Source organism: Melospiza georgiana, chromosome 2 (assembly GCF_028018845.1).
Source record: "Melospiza georgiana isolate bMelGeo1 chromosome 2, bMelGeo1.pri, whole genome shotgun sequence".
NCBI classification, from domain to species: domain Eukaryota; kingdom Metazoa; phylum Chordata; class Aves; order Passeriformes; family Passerellidae; genus Melospiza; species Melospiza georgiana.
The window spans coordinates 102,548,192-102,575,142 of NC_080431.1; the positions used below are offsets into that span (position 1 = coordinate 102,548,192).

The window sequence follows — 26,951 nt, forward strand, 5'->3', positions numbered from 1 at the left end:
TCTTTACTGTGAGAGTGGTGAGGTACTGCAAAATGTTGCCCAGAGAGGTTGTGGACACCCCACTCCTGTATGTGTTTGAGGTTAGGCTGGGTGGAGCTTTGAGCAACCTGGTCTAGTGGAAGGTGTCCATGCCCATGGCAGAGGGCTTGGAACTAGATGATATCTAAGATCCCTTCCAACCACAACCATTCTATGGTCTTCTATATTTTAAAATTTTATATATTCTATTTAATTCCTATTTCTTTTTCAGATATCCTATCCTATTAAACTAAAATAAACAAACAAAATGCAACAGCTGAGTTTCATTTAATGAACAGTATGTTGCTTTGATCTCTTGCTAATGTGTGAACAGAACAATCCTTTTTCAGAAACACTTTTTTTTTTTTAAGATGACTACACACATGGTAACAGTAGTTGTCCTGAAGCTGTAGATTTTTCACTAGGAGATATGAAAAATGTGTGCTTGTGCAAATACTCTTGTGGAAGTGAAGCAGTGTTCAGATGCACTGGATCTGTGGTAGGAGAATACAGCTGGACTTAAAAAATATAGATGAAGCTAAAACTGAAGAAAGAACAATAGTTCCTTTTATTTGGGGAGTGCAGGATGGGTAAAAATCCCAACTTCTTAGCAGGAATTGATTTCCACACTGCTGAAAGTCAAGTTCGGCATGTTCAGGTGGAACTCGTGCATCAGCTTCTTCCTGGTGCCTCTCCTCCTAGCGGTTGGCACCACCGAGGAGAACCGGGGCCCTTCCTGTCGAGGCCCGCACTGTCGATATTCCCGCAGGGTGATGGGGCCCGGCCCAGCCCCTCTTTGCGGGGTGGGTGCCCGGGCAGGGCGGAGGGCAGGGCGGAGGGCAGGCCGGAGGGCAGGGCCGCACCTACGGCAGCTCCCCGGGCAGCGGGAGGCGGCGGGAGCGCCCTCAGGGCCTGCCCGCGCCGCGACAGCGCCTCCCCGCGGCGGGAGCGCGCATGGCACCGCGCCGCTCCGCAGCCTCACGCGTGACAAACGCACCCCGCCGACACCCCACACACCGCAGCCCCACGCGTGACGAACGCACCGCGCTGACACCCTCACCCCACACATTGCAGCGCCACGCGTGACAAACGCACCAGTCCGACACCCCCACCCCACACACCGCAGCGCCACGCGTGACAAACGCACTCCGCCGACACCTCTGCCCCATACACCCCACACACCGCAGCCCCACGCGTGACAAACACACCGCGCTGACACCCCCGCCCCGCACACACCGCACACACCGCGCACAGCGCAGCCCCGCTGCCACAGGAGCGCCCCACGCCGCTCTCAGCCCGACCCCCGGCCCGCGGGTCCCGCCCGCCCCCGCGGCAGCCCCGGCCCCGCGCCCCGCGCTCCCCCCGCGGCCCCCGCATGCGCAGCGCGGGCGCGGAGCTGTCCGAGCGCTGAATCCAGCGCTGCCGCCCCATTCCAGCGCTGCCCGCGGCTCCCGCCCGCTCCGCCGTGCCCGCAGCCCCCTCCCGCACACCCCGCCGCCCTCCCCGGCAACGCCGACGCTTCCCTACCCAAAGACGGGAAAGCACAGCCACCCGGTAGCCCCACCACCGTTCATAAATACTAATTTTCAGCGAAAGGGGAATAAAACATATCGGCAACAGAACTGCTCTCAGCGCTGTTCCCTTTTGCCTGATGCTCCTCGCATAGTTGGGTTTTCTCCTCCTCTCTTTTCTTCCTTCCCCCCCCCCCTTTCTTTCTATTTCTTTTCTTCCTTTTTGCTTGTTTTTTTTTTTCCCTCCATCACCAAAAGCAAGTCGGGGGAACGACTGTGTCTGATGCCTTATCTCTTTTGTGCTGACTGCTGGAGATGAGCCTAGGCTTGACCTGACCATGATTCCAAGGACTGGCACTTCTCTTTTACCCCCACTTTGTAGAGATCCAGACCTTCTCTTCCTGATTGTCAAGAAAATTAAATTTTTGCTGAATTTGGAAATCTAGGCAGCAGCAGCTTACTTTTTCCCTGCATCTCTCTGGAATCGTTTCTGGGATATTTCCAAATCATCACAGAAAGCAGGAGGAATGAACCGGCAGCTAGTGAAAATTTTGACAACCTTGTTTGCATTTTTCTTAGAGACAAACCACTTCAGGTAGGTGATACCACTCTGTAATAATATTTGTCAAAAGGTCGTGAGAATCATAACTATAAAGATACTACGTCACAATAACCTAGTTTATTTGCTGTATTTGAGAGTGTTTTGTGTTCATTCTATATAGACTATCCCTTTTTACACTCAGAGACTCGTTGCTTGGTAACAAACACAAAAAATAATAATCTCAAGTTTGGGTGATCTATTTTCCATTTTCTGATGCAAAGATGTGGGGTTTTTTTTAACTGTGTATCAGTACAGCTAAGAACATTTTCTTTGGCTTTTCTTCCTAAATGCAAATCTCTGCTCCTGTCAAAGGTTGTTTAGGAAGTTGCTTTGGTTCCCTCCTCTTCAATTTTTGGAAATGATTGTACTGGTTTTGTCAGGGATGTAGTTATTCGAAATTAGAGAACCAGCCCTCTCTGATTTTGGGAAAACCCTAGATCAGACTAGTATTGTGTTCACTTAAAGTCCCAATGTTTCTGATTGTTTTTAACATTTCATGAGCTTTTTCTTCAGCTATTGACTTTTTTGGTGATGCTAAGCAAACAGGTCAGTCTTATTAACCAGAATTTTGGATGAGATTTATTATTGGACTGTATGCTGCTGTGCATCTGCACGTACAGACGAATCTACACGTAAAAGTGTTGTTCTAAGAGTAATGAGGGATACATATAGAGACAGAGTGAAACTGTTTATATTTGTGAGCCTGGCTTCACAACACGACTCATAACTAGTGGGCTCTGAATGAAAACAGAAGTAATTTGTAGACGAATAAGTGTATTGTCTTAATTTTCCAATTTTTATTTTCTTAACTGAATTATTTCATTACTTAAGTTGGATAGATCATCTTCTGTGTATTAAATATTAAAAAATATTTGCAATGGTACCCTGTCATTGACAAAAGCAAAAGGAAGCAACCGCCTCCTGTAAATGGAACATGAAAAAAATGTGTGGAATCACACCACGAGAATTTACTATCACCTCGCCTTTTAACAATTCAGGTGAACTGTTTCTCTTGAGTAGCAAGAGAGGATTTGATATTTTCTTCTCCTTTCAGATGACCAGATATTTATCTGATATTTTTATTCTTGCATGTAGATGCATGAAAATACCCCATGAAACACTCCTGAAACTGAGAGGTTCCCTTTGGGCAAATATTTAAACAGAGAGTGTTTAAGAAGTCACAGTCAGAATTGCTTTTAATTTAGCTCAAAGATAAAGTGGAAACAGACACAATGAAATTGGTTATTTAAGACTTAAGATAATGTTTTATTATTAAATCTGTGCCTCTACACACCAAATACGATCGTTTTCATTCTAGTTTCTTTTCCCCTGGGGAACAACCGTGGGGAACTCCCAAACTGTCTTTCTCTGCAATGTATGTTTGCAATATGCAATGTGCTGTGTACACAGCATTTCACACACATGATATCATACCAGAAGTTTTCCCTTAAATCCTTGAAACAGGTGTGTTCAATGAACTTGCATGTGAATACCACCTGGTGATACTAAATTTTATTTTTCAGTGCTCATGGAGTGGGGGTGAAACCCCCCTAAGATCAGTTGTGACTGACTCCAGAACCCTTCTTGCCATGCTGGGAAGGAATCTGGACACTCATTAGCATGATTTAAATACTTTTTGGGCATAATCTGTAAAAAAGAATTAATTTTTTTCCCCATCTGTATCTTTCCCAACATTAAGAAATCCAGTATTTTTCAGTGGTGCTGATTAAATGTTGTTGGCTCTTGTTTGGAAGTTTAAGACCACCTTAAACCAGTGTTAACATAACATTTTAACAGCATCCATGCAATTAAAACAATGATATAAAATAGGATATCAAAATTATTCTAAGATGTATCTACACATTAAGGTGAAGAGTAAATTGAATCTTCCTAAAGTCTTAAAACTGTAATGAATTTTTTTTAAAGCTAAGGCTTTTTCTGAATGGAAAATTTTGTTCACGCATGATACCTGAAACTTCTCTTTATTTCTAGAATAAAGTTTTCAGATGAAAGGTAGAGTATGTTGCTCTGTAAAAACATTAATTTCTACCTTCACTGAGTTGAGACAAATTTATTTAGTTATGTAATTTCTCCATGACTTGAATACAATACAAGCTAAATATTAGCTAATGGTGGCTAATAATTTATTTAGGACGACTTTCTGTAAAGAACATGATTCAAGATCTGGAAAATCCCCCTCACAGACCCTGTCTCCTTCAGATTTTTTGGACAAATTGATGGGAAGGACATCGGGGTATGATGCTAGAATCAGACCAAATTTTAAAGGTAAGTTTTCTAAGACTTCTAATTAATTAATTGATAAAGTTTGGGATAAATTATAGGTTTTGAGGGGGTTTCAACCTCTGGGTTTAGAGTATGTTTTCAATAACTTCACTTTTCCAGTGTTATAGTGCCATGGAAAACAGCTGATCCATGGAGTGGATTAGGAGACAGAGCAGTGTAGGTAATAAAGGTCCAGAGCTTGAAATCTCTTTTGATATGACAATAATGTTCAGCTGTCAGAAAATGCTCCTGAAGACTTTACTAATTTAACATAGTGAATAGGATTATGGGCTTCAGACTAAAACCAAATGAGATGACTTGTTCCTGAAATTTTTAAGCCACAAAGACAATATCATTAAAACTTTCATGCTGAGATATTGTCTTCCTTATAGCAGTGTCTGAAGAAAAAAAATCTGTTTTCTTTCAGCTTGAAGAAAGTAAAATCTTCTTCCCCAAGGTAGGGGGGACTCAAGGAATATACACAAAAGATTTCATCCTGCAAATGCTGAATGAATGATAAAAACCAATGGCTCAGGATCCTTATAAAATATGGAAACTGTATTTTGTTTAGTACATTTATAACAGTCCCCATTTCTTCCAAAATTTGGGTTGAATTGTGGAACATAGCCACCACCATCCCAGCACAAAGAAGGCTGTGTACTGGAAGCTTCTTTTGCTAACATTATTACTCAAAGCAAGTTTTCCTTGCTGTAGTCCTGTAAATCCCTATAGAATAGAGCACAGAACATCTTGTGGCTTTCTATGAAAGGAGTTGGGAGAGAAGTTTTCATTGCCAATATTTAGCATTTTGGGAGAGTCCACCAAAATCATCTCCTCTAGGCCAATTTAAAGCTCAAAGTACGGTTTTACTTTGATAGAATGCTTTCTCCCTTAACAAATCTCATGGCAATATACATTTGCAACTCATATCTATTAGCTCTGGCCACTGAAATGCATTTTTTCCTGTATTAAGCCTTTTTAGCAGTACTGTGAAAGTTGATAATGACTGGAAAAAATAATCATTTCTTAGCCAGTGAATGAACTGTAAGGAGAGAAGAAGCTCACATGTCAATGAGAAAAGTGTTTAATTAAATTTAGATCAAAGATTGGTCTCTTCTTTCTGTTCCACATGTGCAAATTACAAGATTTAGAACAAAGTGCCTTTTTTTGACTGCTTCCTATGCCTGAGCAAGGAGCAAACCAGTATGGATTTCAGATCCAAAGGTTTGAAAGCTGACAAATTAAGAAAACCGAGTCAGTGAAGTCTAAAGTCTTAATTTCAGAGTATTTTTCAAAGCGTTTATTGAGTTCCTGAACTGGTGTCCACATCAGCTTATAGTAAGCAATATTGCATTAGTCTCTCACATTAATTTTGTGCGTTTGCATGAGTATCAGTGAAATTTTAGAGAACGTAAATGAAGGCAGAAGTTGCCTGAATTAAGCACAATAACAATCCTTAAGAACATTTTCCTGCTCTTTAAAGAGGAAAGAGCAGGGGAGCGGGGTGGGGTGTGCACTAAAAAATCACCTCATATCTCAGACAAAAACCAGTAACAGCAACAGCCCCATGTGCATACATGGCTTATAGACATCTCTCTTGCTCCCCAGTATGAGTCTACAACCATTTCAGGACAGCACAGGAGGCAGGCTCGTGGCTTTGCTCCCCTGACACCGAGGTGTGTGGGGCAGCTATTGTGTGGTGCACGCTGAGCTGTTTGACAGACGCTTCTCCCCTCTGAGTCCTGTATTTTGTTTGCATTCCCAAAGTGAAGTTGCTGCCTGTTGACACATATGAGACCTTACTGGGAAAGCATCTGCCATATTTTGGTTTTTGATTTATTTATTAAGTCATGCTCCAGAGCAGGATGGTACGTTGTGGTAGTTTGAGCTGGTAAATAGATCTTCAATTCTTGCTCATAATTTTGTGTCTGGGAGCTCTCCCAGAGCTCTCAGTATTCCGGTGAGGGGCCTGAAAGTTCTCCTTGTTCTTTGCTATGTTCATCTGAATGGTATTTTGGACCTCAGAGTTTAGAACTAGGGGTTTAAGTCATGCAGTTTTGAACTTCATATCACCAGTCAAAACCTTGCCAGCTAATAACCCTGTTTATTAGTCAATATCCATGTTTTCATTGCCCAAGTCTCAGCAATGGTTCAAAGAAATGGAAAATACTAATTGTTCTATATTACATACTTCTTCCTTTTAAAGAATAAGAACAGCTGCAAAGGAGTCAAAATAAATTTATTTTGCTTGAGTTAGTATGATAAAGATTATTTTTTTACTGAGTCTTTACTCTGTCCGTAATAAATCATTCTGGTTTTTAACATTTATATATATGTTTAAGATAATTTTGGGGTAAGGCCTATTGCACAATACTGATATTCTAAATCATATAAATGGAAGAATGTATGAAATGCTGAATAAGTACATGATTCATAACATTTTGAATCAAGATAGTGGTGCCATATTCAGCCTCTCCTCATAGGGTCTTGAGGGGCAGCTGTGTGAGGAGTGGCTGAGGGCACTCTGTCTGCTCAGCCTGCAGAGGAGGAGGCTGAGGGAAACCTCACTGTGGTGCTCAACATCCTCACAGGGGAGGTGGAGGGGCAGGCACTGATCTGCTGTCCCTGGTGAGCAGTGACAGGACCAAGGGAATGGCCTGAAGCTGTGTCAGGGGAGCTTGAGGTTCAATATCAGAAAAAGATTTTTCATCCAAAGGGTGGCTGTGGGCTGAAACAGGCTTCCCGGAGAAGTGGTCGCAGCATCAAGCCTGAGAGAGTTCAAGAAGCATTGGACAATGTTCTCAAGCACATGGTGGGATTCCCTTGGCCCCTGTGCAGGGCCAGGAGTTGGGCTTGATGATCCTGATGATCCAACTCAGTTCAATCTGTGGTTCTGTGATTCTACTCATGCATTTGTCTAGCTTTTTCTGCTTTAGACCAGTTACACAGCTTTTTCTGAGTCCACTACAGGGATTTTAAAGCGTCAGAAAACTCTGATTTCATGGAAATGCAACTGAGTAGAACACATTTATCTTATGCCACTGATTATACAATAATTAAATATACTTTTATGACTAGTTTGAATTACTGGAAAACAGCAGCTATTAGATTAATTTTTGAAATAAAGGCTGTGCACTCTAAAGAGAGAGGAAAATGCTACTTACTGGAACAAGGTGTTTTATCCAGATAAAGGATTTCTTCATTAGTGACTACTTCTTCCTATCTTGTTCTTGCAAATTAAAAAATTCAGGAAGATAGTGGGAGACCAACAGGTGAATATATAAACATTTAGACATCAACAACAGGGGTTCTTTGGTTGTGATATTTTTGTGGCTGTTTTTTTTTGGGTTTTTTTTTTTTTTTTTTTGGTTTTGTGCTTGTTTTTTTCCCAGCAGTACTGTATAATGAAATATACTTTCTCTTTTGTATTGTTCTGTCTTATATAATCATTCGAACGCAGAAAAACATATTTCTTTTTTCTTTTTGATTTCAAGTGTTTGGATACAAAATATCCAGACACTAAGAGGGGATATCTCCCTGATGAAAAGCCAGAAGGAAGTTGCAGAGTGACAGCTCTCAATACTGCCCTTCTTTAATCACTCTCTGTCAGATATTTAATGCACACTTTTTCATCTTCCACTTATCTTTCTTTGAATTGGAACAGGCTAATAATTTGTGTAAGGACACAGAGGGGAATACTTTTAAATGTAAATATGAAGACTGCAATCTAGTACTTACTGAAGTCCCTGAGAGTCTTTCTATTGACAGCAAATGTATGCTCATGGTCCTGTGAATTGATTTGCAGTTTCTTCTTCAATTATAGCATCAATTGAGCACGGTTTCTGAAATACAATAAAAGGTGAGGCTTGGACAGTGCACTTTTACTTTATTAATATTAATTTTCTATTTTTTTATGGTAAAACACAAGAGAAGCAATGTCTTTTACTTTCTCCAGTGCTCACTTTGCTTTCAAAGTTAAAAAAAGGCAGGAAATAGCAGTGTAGAGCACCTCTGTTATGAAACTAGCTAAGAATGTGCTTTCTCATTGCTAGAAACAAGGGATGGTGAAGTGGTATCTTAGCTTAGTGTACGTTCAGCTCAGGCTCAAGAGCACTGCATGTAATGCCAGGATACAAGGGATCAATCCCAAACTGAATTACAACATGAAATGTGGGGCTAATGCAGAGCCAACTTGAATTTAACATTTCCGAGCTGGTGTTGATCTTCAAAGGTTACTAAATTATTTCAACTTTTTAACACTTTCATCATCTACCACCACTAAAAATCTAAATGCAATCTAGAAATTATCAGATAGAAAAAACTCCACTATCTATAGGCACTGCTATGTCTGTTATGCCAAATACTTTAAGTGACAGGCTGGCTGTCATGCCCTGGGTACAGGGCAGGGGAGTTGGTCACCAAGAACTGCAGAAGTGTGTTATCTTCAGGTATAGAAAACATTTATTTACAATGAAGACGATAGTGATTTTCTTTGCATTGAATTTCATTCCATATTGTAAATTCAGTCTTTCTGATTGAATCGCTATTTACTAAAGATGATTCTGATTTTTATGGAATTACATGAAGGTGTGCAGCAATAGTGCCTGTTAGTGTTACCCTCAAAACTGCATGGTGCAATACAGTGTGAATTAACTTGCTCAAAAGCTGCTGTTTTTTTAGTGATGCAGTTTGGGGGTGTAGGGCCATAGTTGAAAAGATTAGTCTGTGATTACAGCAGTGTAATGCCATTTTCATGCTGAGTCTGTGGGTTTATATCTGAATAATAAACACATGGACTAAGTAATTTACTGACAATTAGCCTGACAACTGTTACAGGAAATGGCTTATGCACTTTAATACTTTAACTCCTTGGCAGCAAGGATCAGGTTTTCACATATGTTTAAACCCATTGCTTACTTATTTGGCCCCTGTATTGACCAGTAATGAAATGTTTAAAAAACATGAATGGAAAACATGGAATGACATTTAAGGGTGAAATTAGTGGCATCAAGCTTAATAAATAAAAGCAGTTTTCATGCCCATGATAAGAGGGTCTGTCTGCAAAATTTCACCCTTATCTAGACATACAAAAGTTGAAAAACGTACAAAAGTTAAGCTATGGGACTGTAGCAATTTGTTCTCCAGTGGTTAACAGCCTCCTCACTCCGCTTCAGTTGGTGATAATTACTGGCCCTGAAGTCAGATGTGGTGAATATCCTGTACTGGGCTATTCTTCACAAAGGGCCAAGTTCAAAGGCTCAGAGGGCCAAGTCCAATGGAGACTCAAATCTTGTTCAGGCAGAGCAGTGTGCCATAAGAAAGGGCACTTTATTGGTGCATTCAAGTCTTAGGGCATGGGATGAGCATTCTCTATAGGAGCAGAGTGACTAAAGGGGCACTTTTCAGGTCTGGCCAGACCATTGCACTCCCTAATACAGTTGCTTGAGATGTCCTAGGATATATTATTAGGGAGGAAAGCTTCTGTTTTATTTTCTGTCTTGAAACACATCTGAAACTTTGCAATGTTTTCAAGTGATTAAATCTGAAACTTTGCAATGTTTTCAAGTGATCAAGATAAAGCCATGTACATACACCTCATTGCACAGCAAGATGCTGCACAAGGATACTTACCCACAGGACATGGGGTTTATTTGATTTTGTTTTGTTTTTCTTCAACTGCAAAAATGAAGCTAAGGAAATGGTGCTCAGTCTCTGCCCTAGGTATGCACATTTTCAGGCAGAAGGAGTATTTTAATTGTGTTTCTTTTAAAACGGCTAGGGAGAAGAAAAGGACTATGGACCTTTCACTTCTCTCTTTAATTTCCGGTTTTTCCTCAGAACATGAATAGGCTGGATGAGTTGCATGGCTAGTTAGGTTATGTCTAGGCTACTAGACAAATGGGGCCAGACAGCAAGCTCAAGGCACCCTGATTAGCTGCACTGCTTGGCTTTCTGCTCATCCCCTGGATCTCTTTCTGAGCTACCCACAGCCAGCTGATTCCAGGGCAAGCCAGAAAGGTTGTGAGCACGCAGCAGGGTAAAGCACCAGCGAACCAATGCTGCCTGGCGTCCAAGCTGAGGATCAGTCCAGATATTCTCTTATATATATAAATGTTTGGCCATGGTCATCTGTATGTATTGGTGTGTTGCCTTTATTCAGAACCAATTATTTAATTGAGAGATATCAATAGATTTGGCTCTTGCCTTGGAATATTATTCTGCTGCTGCATAAACTGCAAAGGGGATTTCTGAAAAAGAAATGTCAAAGCAGAGCCAAAGACCTTTCATATCAAAGGAGTAGATGCTATTGTTTTGATCATATTCTAATATAAGTGTAATGTTTTTATCACATCCAGTGTCATGTTCACACTTAAATTTTTTATGCAGTTGAAGCCAAGGCCCTTGGGTCACTCATTAAGAATCTTTTTGTGGTCTGGCTGTTTTAGAAAGCATGCAGTTTATATTTAGAATGTGTACATTAAATTAACTTTAAGTATATTCATTTATAATTTACAAATCTATTTTTACACAGTTTCTAGAAAAATGAATTCATAAACCAGAAGTATGCAGTGTTATTAGACAGATTCAATACTTTATTTTTTCCTCTGTGGATTTCCATAGAATCCTAGAATAGTTTGGGTTGGGAGGGACTTTAAAGATCATCTCATTCCAGCCCCCCTGCCACAGGAAGGGACACCTTCCACTAGACAAGATTACTCAGATCTCAGGTAAACCTGGCCTTGAGAATAACCAGGCATGGATCTTCCTCAGCTTCTCTGGGCAAGCTGTTCCAGTGTCTCACCACCCTCACAGAAAATAATTTCTTTCTAATATCTGATCTAAACCTACTCTCTTTCCGTTTAAAGACATTATCTCTTGTCCTGTCACTACAGTCCTTGTAAAATGCCCCTCTCCATCTTTCTTGTAGGCTCACTTTAGGTAGGCTGGAAGGCTGCTGTAAGGTCTCCCCAGAGCCTTGTCTTCTCCAGGATGAACAAACCCAACTCTCTTAGTCTGTTCTCATAGAAGAGGTGTCCCAGCCCTCTGTTCATGTTTGTGGCCCTTCTTTCGACCTGTTCCAACTAATCCACATCTTTCCTGTGCTGAGGGTGCCAGAGCTGGATGCAGCATTTCAGGTGGGGTCTCATGAGAACAGAGCAAAGGACGACAGCCCTCTCCCTCTCCCTCTCCCTCTCCCTCTCCCTCTCCCTCTCCCTCTCCCTCTCCCTCTCCCTCTCCCTCTCCCTCTCCCTGCTGCCCACACTGCTTTTCATGCAGCCCAGGACATGGTTGGCTCTCTGGGCTGTGAGCACACATTGGTCATGTCCAACTCTTTCTCCTTTCTCCTCAGGGCTGTTTCCCATCCCTCTCTGTCCGGCCTGTGCTGGTGTTTGGCATTGCCCCACATACAGCACCTTGCACTTGGCCTGGTTAAACATCCTGAGGTTCACACAGGCCCACCTCTCAAGCCTCTCAAGGACCCTCAGGATGACATCCCTTCCCCCCAGCGTGCTCACCACACCACCCAGCTGGGTGTGTGTCCCACTGTCCATGTTGCTGACAAAGACATTAAGCAGCACCAGTCCCAGGACTGACGCGAGCTGTCGGACTTGGACATTGAGCTGTTGACTGCAGCCCTAGCAGGATTGATGAAAGAGGTTCCTGCTCCCCAGAGTCCCTTATCACCGTGCTTGGGGCTTTCCTGATCTTCCCTGGTGCTCCTCAGGCAGCTCCTGGCTGTGCCACTGGCGCCCAGATGAAGCAGCAGCAGTGGGTCACAGTGGGCTGTACGAGGGTGAGCAGCTCACCTCTCTTGAGAGCAGAGTCCACACCTCGTGGAAGAGTCACCCACTGGCCCCTTTCTCAGTGCACAGGATGCAGCACAGGGAGCAGATGGAGCTGCCTTGCTCGGTTCCAGCAGCAATCCTGATCTGACAAGTCTTTTCTCTTCACTCTCCAAAGCAGTGAAGTGGTTCTGTGATGGCACCTCAGCCTTCAGGTGAAGTCTCATCCTCCTGCAGGTCCTTGCCTGTCTAAACTTCTATTCTTCTTCATTACTGCCCCCCTCTCTGTGTGTATTGGTGGTGGTGGTGGGGGGGTATTCTTGACTATGGATATGTGTAAATCTCTGATTAAATCGTCCAAAAATGTGTGTATGAAAATTCAGCTTCCAAATCAGCATTTCAGTCTTTCACAGAAATGTGTGATTTTAAGTCTGCAGAGGTGAGCCCCACAGATGATGCAGGTAGGGAGCTACAGGGTCTGGCAGATCACTAAGATGAAGTGTGCACCATGTATGGCATAAATAGTGGCCCGTCAATGTCACAAACACCAAGTCCGTGGTTAAAATTCTAAATTTATAGATATATAAAGGCTCGATACTGGAAACTGTGCAAGATCTGAGCCATACATACATGAGAGAGAAGTATAATTCACCAAACATTCATTTACTTGTGAGGGTTAAATAAGAGCAGTCTAGTGGCTTATTTGAACTGTGCCAGCTACCAGCAATTCTCAAGTATTGCCAAGGAATGAAGATGTTATGATTACCCCTGATGCATGTTTTCATCTGGGGTATTCAGTATTTCATGAGTCAATAAAAGAAAAGAGCATTTAAAATAGGACTTAGGTGGAATATGAGCCCACAAACAAACCCCATGCCCCCTCTCCAGAAATCTCTGATCCACCTGCTTTGTAACTCTTGGCAGTGCATTACTGTTTTACTTCAAGTTTCTCAGATTGTCTCAGTTTTGCTCTCAAGTGTGCACAGAAGTGCCCCAGTCTGCTTCACAGAGCACTCACCTCTCTCCTAATCCAAATTTAGACTCTCTGACGAGGCACTGCTCCACCTCCATCTCCCTATGTGGACCAGACATCTCAGAGCCTGCCTTGTATTCCACAGGAAAAAGATCCCTCTCAGTGTGGATCTGTAATCACTTAACATGCCATGCTGCCACCCCCAAACAAATGGTGTCTTCTGGGTGGCCTGACATCCTCTACAATACAGAGAAGGCTTTGTGGCCCAGTTTCCCTCACCTAAAGAGTTCTCCATCTGACCCAAAGAAGTATAAATGATTCTAAGAGGTCTATTTTGAAGCAAAGAATTCAAACTTGAGTAAGCTAGGAAAAAAATTGCAAGGGGAATGTGACTTTTCAACCTTTCAATGTATCTGCTTGTCTGAGAAAGGAGAGCCTTTGCTCTTCACCACTTTGATGGGATGCACAGAAGTGCCTTTTGTAGCCAGTACACTTTAGGGGCAACTGATGTGACTGTCACAGAAAATGTTGTAAGGACAGGGTTTGAGAAACAGCACTTCTCTCACATTTCCTGATGATTTCCCCTACCATTAAGATAGAAGTATTTTCAGCAGTAACCACAGATGCACTTTAGGATGAACCCCACCTCCTCTGAATAAAAGAGAGTGAGAGATGTCCCACCCCATTTTCCTAAAAATCCACAGCCTCATAATCTGAGATGCAAGTCAACATCCTTTCAATCTGAGACAGGCATAGAAGCTCTTAGAAGGCATCCTTTCTCCATGAAGTCTCTGAATGATTTGTTATTGGCCACAAAACTGATTGTATTTTAGGAGGAAAAACGGGAATTTTGGCCTGATTTTTCAGTGTAAGGTTGTATAGGCAGATCTGGTCCCGTGGTCAGAGCAGTGGATCCTGAAGGGAGGTATACCTCAGGCCCCCTGAGAACCACAGTTTCAGGAGGGCACACAAGGAGCCCGTTGCAGATTTCTTGCTCTCTGCAAGTAGAACCCTGCTGTGCTGAAGCATCATGTTCTGCCCCATGGACCACATGGTTCCTCCTCAAGGGCCTGGGTGCTCTGCCCCAAAGCAGCAGCTACTGCAACTCCTTCTGAGACTTTTTTTGGCTGTTATAAACACTGGACTATCTAGGGAAGCACAGTAGCAGAATGATGCTCTTCTCCCAAAGCTAGTAACCTCTACCTGTGTATTTCTGTGTCTCAAAAGCCCAGGGCTGCAGAGAAGCCACTGGGCACAGATGTGACTGGCTGAATTGTGGGCACTCTCCATTAAGGAATGGTAACCAACACTCAATTGATTCATGCTGCATGAACAAACTCGTTGCTCCTCCACCCCAGGAACACAACAATGGGTTATCTCCCTTGCTTTTGTCCTTGGGGAAATATATCTGAGAAAAGGCTAAATGCTTTCCTTAAACTGACATAATTAGTCAGGGAAAACTTAGGATTAAAATTTACCAGATCAATACCCTTTGTGTCAGGCTGCCTCTAATGGCTACACTCCCAATGTGTGCTGCTGGTTTATGTCTGTGTCTCAGGCTATGAAACCATGCTATCAGAATTGCTATTTCTTCTTGCACTGTTTACTATGATAAAGTATTAGTCCTAAGTAATAAATAAAACAACAGAACAGCTTGCTCAGAAGGCTGCTGTAAACTCTCACACTGCAATTTAAATCAGCTGTTGAAGAGATGCAAATTGCATGCATGGTGCCAAAGCAGGAGCATATGTAAAAATTCATTTTTTCCAGTTGTGAATTTGCCTGTTGCCTGTGCATAAACACATGTGCATGTTCTTAATCACAGGCAACAGGCAAATTGCCCCTCATGTTAAACTAAAATGGAGGATGTATTTACTCCATATAGGTTTCAGACTGCAGCAATTTTCCTTTCCAGTGATATCCCATCAGTTGGAGCAGTCTGAGGTGTTAAAGCCTTTGGTCAGTCAGGTTATAGGAAACATCCAAAAATAAGCATTTGGGAGAATTTTTCAGGTCTTTGCAAATAATTTTCCACTCTTTGGCTTCATACCCCTGAGAGTTTTGGTTTTTGTCACACTTCAGAGGTGTGTTTTGTGTGAGGCAAAGCACACACACAATCTGTTAAAACCAGACCTTAAGTCCTTTTTTAAAAAATATAAAATAAAAATTTGACTTATCAAAGTTAAATATAATTAGGGATAGATTCAATTTAGATGAATAAGTTCCTCAGGGTGGACACATTCTCATTTGGATGACTTTGTAGAAGACCTCTGCTCAGCATGACTGTTGGTGGTAGAAGCCAGAAGAAGATCATATGCCCTGACCGTACAATGCGGTCTATGTCAGAAGAGCTCTGAGCCTATGTGAAAGCTGTGTGGTGCTCCTCACAGCAATGCAGTGAACATCCTGCATCAAAGAGCAGATTTGGTATTCATAAAAAAGTAAGGCAGTCAGTTTAGGAGATGCTTATTTTTTAGGCTGGCAAAGAGTTCTCATTCCCCTCCCATTCTTCCAGTCATTCTTGCAGTCATTTCATATATACAATGAACAGATGATAGAAAAAAATGCTTGTGAGAGACACTCAAGAAGCACCTTAAGATGTTTTGCAGTAAAAAAACAAATTCTTTTTTGTATTTAGGATGTGGGATTCAAGACAGGATATTCACCAAAGGAAAGGAGATGCATGAAGGAGAGGGGTGGGAGGCTGAGTTAAACAAGCAAAGATCAGCTGATGGGAGCATTGAAGACGAGAGTCAGTATGAATTAATTTCAATATCTTTTGCACACATTGTGTGAAAATGAGTTGAATTGTAAGGAGGTAAAAATTATAAAATACTTAAAAATAAAAGGAAAATTTTATTTTTTTAGTTCAAGATCTGGTGGGTGTTTGCATCTGTGTCTCTGGCCTGTTGCTGATTGACATCTACAGCAGCTCCTGACCGTTTCTGTTGTCATTTGTCCCCATCACTGAGCCATCCTATTTGTCTAAATCCCATTGTTCACCGTGTCCCATGTATAATTTGGTGTATAATTCCATAACAGCCATAAATCAATGTCTGCTCTCTAATATTAGTCACCCAAACTGCTTTTATAATTCAAGTCCTGCATATGCCTTCAGACAGTAAAACAAGGAAGATTATGGAGAAAAGCTGATAGAATTGTTAAATAAAATGAATGTCTGAGGCTCAGAGAAACAAGAAAAGAGTTAAAATGGGTTCTGAGTCCTTTCTGTTGCCACAGGGATAGGAATTGTCTAAACCTCTGTTTGAGACTATAGCTGTTGACACTTATAGCTGAGCTTCCATTAATTTCTGCAACACAAGATCAGAATCACAGAGAAGGAACAAAGTAAGGATATTTATAGAGAAATGAACAAAGTAACATTTTTAAAAAAATAAATATTTTGAAATGTGTGCCAAGAAAGAGTAATCAGTTCATTCTGACTTAGAACAGAAACCTAGGTTAGCAGCAACATTTTAATATTATTATTAATACGTTTCTTTTTTTCTTTCATTAAGTAGTAGATCTTCCCTCCTACCTTCTCTTTTCAGTGAACATATCTATATCTTGTGAACATATCTATATCTATATCTATATCTATATCTATATCTATATCTATATCTATATCTATATCTATATCTATATCTATCTATCTATCTATCTATCTATCTATCTATCTATCTATCTATCTCTTTTCAGTGAACATATCTATCTCATGGTCTTGAGACCATGCAGTCTCAGATGAGCTGGCTACCCTGGCTTCATAAAACATTATTAATAAGATTACCCAGAAGGAGTTTGTCTGACCCTATGCTGGAGTGCAGATTTCATGATTTCATGACTGTAGATATAATACCATTTTTTGTTTAACCACATACAGGAGTGTCCCAGGCCTCTGCACACATTATGCAGTTCACGTGTCAATCAGCAGGGAAGAACTCTGTTTTCATTAATGCAAAACAACTGAGCAGTTTCTCAGGATCAAGTGTGAGGAGCATCTCTGCTGAGACTCACTTCAGTGAGCATTGTTTCATGGTAGGAAGAGAAGTAGAGATCCAGATCTTTTCATGTCGGAAGAAAAGCAAACAATTCCTTTTGCCCAAATAGTGTCCATTGCTCTATTGCATTGGAAGAAGGAAAACTTTGGAAAGAGATGCCTTGCGAAGAGGTCCTTGTCATGACTTGGAAATTTGAAAGACTGATGAAAAGCTCAAAGAAAAATAATTTGATGGACTTAAGAAAGATTAAAGGATGAATTTGAATATTCTCAATGTTGATGTAAATTCTAAATAACTTTTCACTCTAATCTTGTAGTTCCATTGGGAAGTTTCTAGATATAAGATTTCTGATTCACTGTTTTTTAGACTTATTTCAACATTTTCATTTGCACATGGAACATTTTAGCTCTGGGAATGGCTTCACCCAGTCACAATTGTTGTTGAAGGTTGTGTAGAAATATCTGAGTGAGTTTTCAGGTGATTTGCTCAGAGATGTGCTGCACAACACTGGGGTGATACAGAGCTCAGCAGGAGCTATAATGTCTGGGGTTAATGGCCTCCAGTGATTTCCAGCCTGCCATGACCACATTGGTGCCATCCCTCAAACTCCCTATGTGAAAGCCAGCTGCAGCACATTTATACAATCCATTGTGGCTGCTGGGGCTGTATATTCTCTGTAGACCAGTTCAGGTTAGCTGGAGTAAATCAGGAGCATGTCAACTGTTTAACAGGTTTTTCTTGTCTGAACTCCTGGTTTGTGAAGCGAAATGAAACAGCGCCCGAAAATTGTTCTTGTTCAGTGTCTATTAGATAACCCGTGTGGATATATCCCACTGTAACCCAGAGCTGACAGTAATGTATGTTTCTGTTATCAGTCTCAGCAGAAAGAGTCAGGGAAGAATGAACACATCATATGGACTATCCTGTAACGCCAAATGCAGAACTGAAGAGGCTTTGTAGAGTGAGACTTGCCTTCCTCTGCCAGAGCTGGGTCTGTGGACAAAAGCATTCCCTGAATGTGAAGCATGCCAATCCAACAATTTTCACAAGAGCTTTAAGGCACAAAAAAAGTGCATCTTAGCAGGGATTCTCCTTCCTTGAAATATTGATAGGATTTTACCAGCATGACTCCAGTTACATTCAGCAATAGTCCCACAGCTGAAAACTCACATACTACTTCAGGAATTGACTATTCACTGTTTGAGCTCAAGCTGTGTCAATGTACATGTATATAGAGATGGCTTTAGCAGTACTTACTCCAGAAAATTTTCTTTCTGTGACTCTTCCTGTGATCACCTATACCTGAAAATCACTGGAGTATTTGTCTTGGGAGGCCTCAGTGGTATTTTGCTGAGGAAGAGTTTTCAATTCTGCAGTATCATATGCCCTTTTTACATCCAGGTCATCTCATAGGGCCACATTGTTGCCAAGATGCTTTCTCAAGCAAGTGAAGGGAAGCAGCTAAAATCTCGATTTAAGAGTAGAGTTCTCTTTTAGTTTGTTTGTTCATATATATTTGCACATGCACGTCTGGAAACAAGCAGCTGGAACTAGGGAAAATTGTACTTTCTGCTGTCATGCTTTCCTGCTGATTCCATCCGGCATTGCCTCTATAGCTCACCTGCTATGGGTAGGGCATGTGGTGTCTCCCCCAGTCTGAAAGATACCATTTTTATAAATGGTATTGCTCACATGCATTTCTCAGACACTTGGTAATTCTTGAACTGAGTGATATAGATGGGAATGAGAGTCCTAAAAAGATTTTAGACACCTAAAGATCTCTCCAGGTTTTTCTCTGATTCTGTAAGTGCTTTTGTGACTCTTAGCCTCATTCTGTTGCTCATAAATATATATTGATTACACAAAATAGGATTCTGAGTCTTGAATGCAACAGTAAGCACCCAAAATCATTGCCATATTCCTACCAGGGCAAATGGCATTCTCAGCAAGCTAAGTTATAATATATGACAGATGAACTTTCAGAGGATGTTGGTTTTAGCTTGATGAAGCAGAACAATAATTTTGTCTTTATTTGAGTTTACCAGCAAATTGAATCAGTGCAAAATGGCATACAATTACTGCATTGTTTGAGACCTCTGGCCTTACGGATTTTTGTGTTTGGTTTGACTGGTTACTTTTTTTGTTTGTTGTTGCTGGTTTTGTTTGGGTTTATGTTTGTTTGTTTGTTTTTTCTTTGTTTGACTTTTGGTTTTTTGGTAGGTTTTTTTTTGTTGTTTTTCTGGGTTTTTATTTAATTTTGAGGGGTTTTTTGTTTGTTTATTTAGTAGGTATTATTATAATGAATTAATAATAAGTGATATAAATTTAATAATCCACATTGGATTGTGTTGAACACTTCTAAGGAAAAAGGAATTCTGTGTTTACTGGGCATGATTATACTTAGGCAGTCAGGGTGATGAACTTGACAGAAAACCCATAGAAAGACAACCTCATAGAAGAAAGGCATCACTACCCAGCACAAAAATGTCACCTTGATTTGTCAGCCTTAGGGTAACTATGTTGTCCTGGTGCCGTTAATTTTGCCTCCTGTGACTGAGCTGTTAAGACTCTAATGAGAGGATGATGTTTAAATAGAGGAAAAAGATTGGTTTTGCCCAAAGGCAAAATAATAGGGAAGGAGAAAATCTTACCTAGGTGCTTGCAAAAAAAGCTACCTGTGGTCTGCCTCCTGATTTCTTACCATAACCTTAAGCAAACTCATTAAATTGTGTGAATTTTCTCATCACAGTTTGGACTACACATTATATGGGCTCTTGGAAACAAGTGTGCAGCTGCACTTCTCCTGGGGTAACTGCAAGGATCCCTGTGTCTCAGAGGAACTTTTTCAGTGCATCAAAGCCACATTTGTCCCCCTGCCCCAACCCATGGTCACTGGGCACAGGACTGGCTGAGCTGCCTTTGATAACTCTTCTCCAGGCGTTCTCCTGTGTGTTACACTCTGAGCAGGGAAGGAGCTAGGATGATGAACAGCTTGTCCCTGTCTGATGGCCATGGCCAGCTGAGGTGTCCCAGCAGCAGTTTATCCTTGTCTGATCTGCAGGGATGTGCCTGCAGGGCCATGGAGAGGCGCCTTGGCACCTCCTGAAGTGGTAACTGAGGCACCTGTAGCACTGCAGCTGCAGAAGCAGAGGCTCCAGAGGAGTCAGCTCAGTTTCAGGTCTGGATGTTGGAGGCTGTTCAGTTTGGTTGGGGATGAATGATTTCTAAAACCCCAGCTGTCTCCAGAACTCGCATTTAAAAACCATCTCTAACAAGTTCCTCTATCCTCCCCTGCTGTCCCAGGATTTGTGTTACTGCTGCTCAGGTCAGCATGTGGGTCTGTCCTGCCACCACTCACCTTTTGATCACCTCCCTTGTTTGAGCTCTGACCTGAAATCCCTGAAATCCTACAGAAAATGGGATTCTCCATCCCTGGTGGGATCACTGCCTCCCCACTCAGCCCAGGTTCTGTTCCTGGATTCCTGCTCTACCTTCAAACTCAGGTGGGATTGATTTTAGTCTTTTCAAATATTCTTGATTATCCTGCTCTCTGTGGTAAGGGGAGAAGGGAGATTTGGCTCAGCTTTCTCCTCTGTATATACAAAATAAATAATTTGAGATAGTGAGAAAAAACCTCTGCTTTGTCACAGAGTTGAATTGAGATGGTAGACCAAAAAATATTACATATAGAAAAAGATACAAGATTCTTCACAGATCTGTAAATATCTTGCCAATATTTCCACTGTCATTCCATAAGGTGGTTCTGCCTCATTATCTTTTATTTTTGCTTCCACATGTCTCTGCTTTGCTCACAGTTCTCTCTGTGTACTGTATTTTAGTTTGCCTTACAAAATCCCTTAATAAATACACTTAACAAAGAAAATTGGCAAGTGCACAGGTATCATTTTAAATCTCTTGTGTGATTATAATATTCCCTTCCCACTAAGGACAATTCAGCTGTATGTTTGGAATTATTGTGAAGAGAAAAGTCTGCCAGGTGTGACCTGGAAACTCTACACCAAAAAAAGATAAGAGTTGGGATGAACTTGAGGATGTAGATATGATTAGCTGCAGTTAGGATCATCTCCAGTGAAAGAGTATGAGTAAATCTTCTCAAGAATGTACCAAATGGAGCAAGATTTGTGACTGTGGGCAATCAATACTGAAGAATATTTAGCAGAGGCTGGAGTTAGGAGCTGGATAAGGCTCGAATGTATTCCTCTCAGCACTCATCACTCCATATGGGGACTGTTACACACATTGGGATGGATTCACCTCCTCTGGCAGCTGAAAAGGACAAGATTCATTCTCTAGCCAGATGGCAATAAGATCACAAACACCTTGGGTACAGGATTGTGAGGCAACATGCCGCAGCACATTCAGGGAAATATTCCGTGTATTCTGGTTTCTTGTGGGTAAAGTGAGAAGATGAGTGCCAGGGACTTTCTGTAAGTGTTAAGTGCCCCAAAGTCACAGGAGGAGTGTGACACATTCTCATGTCAGTCAGGAAGGCAGGGTATCAGAGAGCCCTGCTGACTGCAGCCCCAGCCCCTCTGGGCGAGCAGAGGAAAGGGAGCTGCAGGGAGCAGAAGCAATATCTGAGCTGTTTATCAGAATGCACTTTCTGGTTTATTTGAGCATTAGCTGCCTGGTTTGGGCTTGGTTTGGTGTTTTTTTGCCTGAGTCCTTTTGAGAAACATTTTTCTTATGACTCAAAGAGTACTTAGATTATCTTGAATGTGCCTGAAAGGCACCTGGACTGTTACCTTGTTGCATTGGAAGTGACAAAAGGAAAACTAGGGGGAGAAAAGGCTTTCATTATAAAGTATACTTTGATTAATTTTTTTGTAGGTAATGTCAACTCTTTTTAGATTTAGGCAGTAAAGTCAAATTAATTATTTCCTTTGCCCTTGAAGATTTTTAGATTGTGTCCTGAAAGCTTGGCTATGCATCATGGAAGTTTGCTGCTTTCATTTTAATTGAACTATTAGATTAGGAAAATCTTATAAGATGAAGTGTGTTTTAGTTTACCATTACCCCTTGTCCTACCACAGAATGCCCCCACTAAAAAAGATTGTTCCCATCTTTCTTACAGGGCTGCTTTAAGTATTGAGAAGTCACAATAGGGTGTCCCTGGCACTTCTCTTCTCCTGACTGAACAAATTTTACACACATTTCCAATTCCCAGAGCAGGGAGTTGTGGGTGACTGTGTCAAAGGCCTTGCAGAAGTCCACATAAATGACATCAGCAGCCTTCCCTTGACCACTGATATACTCACTCTACTATAGAAGGCCACTGGGTTGGTCAGGCAAGATGTGTCCTTGTTGGAGCTGTACTGGCTGTCCCAAATCACCTCCCAGTCCTCCACGTGCCTTAGCACAGCTCATAGGAGGATCTGTTCTGTGATCTTCACAAGCACAGAGGTCAGGGTGACAGGGTCTCCTTTTCTCCCATTTTAAAAATGGGTGCAATTCTTGCCTTTTGCCATCACCAAGAGCTTCACCTGATTGCTATAGCTTTTCAAATATCATGGAGAGTAATTTGAAAATTACATCCGTCAATTCCCTCAAGACTGGGATGCACCTAATCAGGTCCATAGACTTATTTATATTCAGGTTCCTCAGGTAAGGAAAAAAACCTGATCTCTCTGTTTTTCTACTGAGTTTACTGAGTTCTTATAGTTCTTACAGTGTTCCACTTCTACCAGCAGAAGGCAAGTTAAACACTTAATTATAAATAAGTACAGAAACGAAGGGAGGTATTTGCTTTATAGTAAAATACAGTGCTCTGACATGTACCTTCTCCTGCACATCTGGACTGCAGTCTGTGATGTGGCAGCATATTTCCTAGCATACATAAGCCATGTTTTCCTGCCACAGTGAAGCATGTGTTCTGCTGGCACTCAGGAGCTGGAATTGTGATGCTCACAATATGATGGCCTTTGCAAGACAACAGCTGTGAGCCTTCTTCTTCACAGTTTTACCATCAAAAATGGTCTTTAGGAATCCCATGCCCCTGAGACCTGTAAAAAAGTCCAAATCAATAAAAACTTAGTGATGAAGAACTAGGCTACAGAGCACTTAGGCGAATTGGACACAGACAAGTCCATGAGGACCACATAGGAAACATCCACAAGTGCTTAGCATAGCTGTGGAAGCTGGGTTGTTGCCTTCTTAATTATCTTTAAAAGGTCATGGCAATTGGGGAAGGTTCCTAATGATATGGGGAGAAAAATGTCACTCCTATCTCTAAGAAAGTCAAGCAGGAGCATACAGGAGTTACAGCCTTACCTCAAAGCCTGGAGCAAATCCTCTTGAAGCCATTTCCAGACATGAAGGACAGGGAAATGACTGGTTGTAGTCAATATGGATTTCTGAATGGGAAATCATTCCTTGGAGTGCTAATAGCTTTCTATGACAACTTGAAAGGCTTAATGAATCAGGGCAGGACAGTGTATATCTCAACTTTAGCAAGACTTTTGTTAGCGTCTCTCACAACGTGGAACAGACTATTGGAACAGACCAGCTAAATGGGCATGGAAAACTGACTGAATTGCAATGCTCAAAGGATTGTGATGAGCAGCACAAAGTCCAGCTGGTGGCCAGTCACTACTGTTGTACTACTGGCACAGGTACTGGGTCAGTACTCATTAACGTCTTCGTTAATTACCTGCATGATGGGACATGGTGCACCCTCAACTAATTTGCAGGAGAAGAAGTCTGGGAGGAATGGTTGATGCCCTAGAGAGTTTCCTGATATTCAGAGAGACAAGGAAAAGCTGCAGAAATGGGCCAACAGGACCTCACTGTGTTCAGGAAAGGGAAGGCAGTCCTGCAGCTTGGAAGGAACAATCTGGGAGGTGCCCAGCTGGAATGCAGATTGCAAAAAAGGCCATGGGGCTCCTGGTGGACACCCAGAACATGAACACCTGGTGGAACATGAGCCCGCAATGTGCCCCTGCAGCAAAGGTAGCCAATGGACTCCTGGGCTGCATTAGGTACAGCATGGCCAGCAGGTTGAGGGAAGGGATCCTTTGCTCTTTGATCTTTGCTCTTCTTTTTTTTTTTTTGATCTTTGCTCTGCTCAGAACTTGTGAGACACACCTGGAGTGCTGAGCCCAGCTCTGGGCTCCCCAGTATGAGAGAGACATGGAATTTTTGCCATGGTCCAGTAAAATGTTACAAAGGTAGTTAAGAGACTCTGTCATACAAGGAGAGGCTGAGGTTCCTGAGGGCACTCAGCCTGGGGAAAAATGGTTCAGGGGAATCTCAACCATGTGCTTGAATAACTGATGAGGTGTAAGTAAAGAAAAGGTAGCCAAATTCTTCTCAGTGGTGCCTAGTTACAGGAAGAGAGGCAGTGGACACAAGCTGAGACACATGAAATTCCATTTAAGCATAAGAGCAGCATTTTGCTGTGAGGGTGACTGCACACTGGCACAGGCTGCCTAGAGAATCTGTGAAGTGTCCGTCTCTGGATATATTCAGAGTCTCATGTGGCACAGTCCTTCTCTAGCTGCTCCTGCTCTGGGGCAAGATGGACTATGGACTATGGGGACTGGGTGATCTCCAGAGGTTCCTTCCAGCTTCAGTGATACAGTGGCTCAGTATGTCTGGATGTAGAGAAACATTTTATTCAAGGTGCCTAGCTAGTAGAAAAACCACCAATTCAAAGGAACAGAAATGATAATATGGAAGGAAAATAGCAGACTATTTGGCTTGGTTTTGGCTTGGTACTGGAAATGGAGACACATTTGCAAAATAAAAAGGAAGTGTTTTAAAAACAATTCTTGTAAAAAAACCTGAGTTTGAACAACACACCTCATTGGAATTTAACAGCCTCAAAACATGTTACTGTTGTGGTTTTTATTCCCAAAACCAACATGATTGTTTCCTTTAAGATGAGTAGCCTAGCACTCAGGAAATTGACAGTAGACTCATTAGTTTATTCCATTTTACAAAAAAGAAAGTAATAATGTTTCCATCTTTTGTAAATAAATTTCATTATAAATTGAATTATAAACCAAATGGGGATATTTATATTCTCTGCACTGACATTTTTTCATTTATAAGGAACATGATGTGATTAAAAATAGTAATGGCAAAAGAAAGAAAGTACTTGATACTCAATGCTTGTACCAACTTCTGTGTCACTGAAATTCAGGCCTTTAGCATGAATCCTTTTTGATTCTGTTGAGAAGCCCTGTTTATTTCGTCACACCTAAAAAATCAAGAAGGCTAATAGGCAACTAATTAAATCTTAAATCTCTATTCATTCTGCCACACGTCAGTGACTGCTGAATAACAGCAAAGGTGGTGGGAGGGAAGAGAATGCAAATAGCTGTTTAATGAAAGCTATCTGTTCAAGCCAGAACAGATATTGCTAAAATATTTGGTAAAGGCAAGGCAGACACTTCCAGATCAGGTGCAGGAAGAGCTGCTTGTGGACTGGAGTCAATGTGAAAATTTCCCTTGCGGGGAATTTCAGTGGCAAACATTTGCCTACAGAGTGGAGTAAATGTGGAGAGATAAAATTTTAAGTTCTGGATGAAGGGAGAAGGGAGAGAGGAGTGGTTGCAGTGCTAAAGTGTATTCTGCACTGGTACTGTGGGTAAGAAAAAGCCCTCGCTCAAGTCTTCTGTCAATCTCTAAATGCAAGGACGTAGCTCTGTGTGTTTATATAACAACTTCCAATGAAACTAGGTTAAATAAATTACTGTTGATAATGCTTCTCTTTTGATCAAAATTTACATGAACAGTTTGGGAAAACTCACTTTCTGCTTGTTTTCAGCCACATCTGTACCAGATTGTACGGAGGCTGAGGGATCTGTGCTTTTGTTTCAATGTGTATTGCAACATTTTTATTGCATTCCACAGGTCCTCCAGTAAACGTTACTTGCAATATTTTTATCAACAGTTTTGGATCAGTCACAGAAACCACAATGGTAAGTGCTATGATGTCATTGGCAAGAGAACAACAATACTTAATATATGTCATGAACAAAACCTGTCAATTTTTCTATTTATTGTTCAACTTGCAGGTCCTCCTGTAAATGTTACCTGCAACATATTTATCAACAGCTTTGGTTCAATAGCAGAAACTACAATGGTGAGTGGGACTGATCATTGAAGCCATCTTGTGAAGAAGTGGGATGTGATGTAGAATAGAGATGCTCAGGATGCGGGGACATTTACTAAGTTATGAAGCTACTAAAAACCTACAAAAAACCTGAGTAAAAATTGCATTAAATAAAATAACATAAAATAAATATAAAATAACTATATATATAAAAAATAAACTCCCCCATCAAGTCTAAACACACCTACATAGGCACTGCACCAGTCTGTAGTGCCTGTGATGGCAGCAAGCACAGGTGTGTGCAAACCTGCTTCCTCAGGTTTCATTAGCTCTGAAGAGGCAGAGGAAGGGCTGGAGCTCAGCTGTGGGTTTCCCTGCCAAGTGCACCGTATTTGGTTGTGCTTTACACCCCATGCTGAATCACCTGCTGCTGCAGAAAACGGTCTCGTTTAACTGAGACAGATCTCTGTGAATGCAGCCACTTCAGTCACAGAAGGAAGTGTAAAACTTGAGTCAAATGACTGGAACACGTGGGTATAAGATTTAAGTATTTTGAGGTTAAATTAGTACTAGGAAATGATGGGATTCCATCTGTCTGAAATTTTTATTTTGACTAACGCAAAGAACAAAGTAAAAAAAAGTCAGATTTTCATTTAAAAAATTGCAAAATATAGAATAAACGAAATCAAGCTAAGACTAAGAAA

The 26,951-nt window shown here is 41.5% G+C and overlaps 1 protein-coding gene across 5 annotated transcripts in view; it reads left to right on the top strand.

The window, feature by feature from the left end:
• The first annotated feature begins 1,465 nt into the window (after nucleotides 1-1,465).
• GLRA2 (glycine receptor alpha 2) overlaps nucleotides 1,466-26,951 on the top strand; it is a 121,583-nt gene continuing 96,097 nt past the window's right edge. Inside the window, exons 1-3 of one of the 5 annotated variants that reach the window (XM_058045178.1) lie at nucleotides 1,466-2,124; nucleotides 4,283-4,416; nucleotides 26,210-26,277. In XM_058045178.1, the coding sequence (XP_057901161.1) occupies nucleotides 2,057-2,124; nucleotides 4,283-4,416; nucleotides 26,210-26,277 (270 nt within the window). In that variant the 5' untranslated portion in view covers nucleotides 1,466-2,056. Of the gene's footprint in view, nucleotides 2,125-4,282; nucleotides 4,417-26,045; nucleotides 26,114-26,209; nucleotides 26,278-26,951 lie in introns of all 5 variants that reach the window. The other 4 variants (XM_058045177.1, XM_058045180.1, XM_058045179.1 and 1 more) reach the window with 4 other exon arrangements.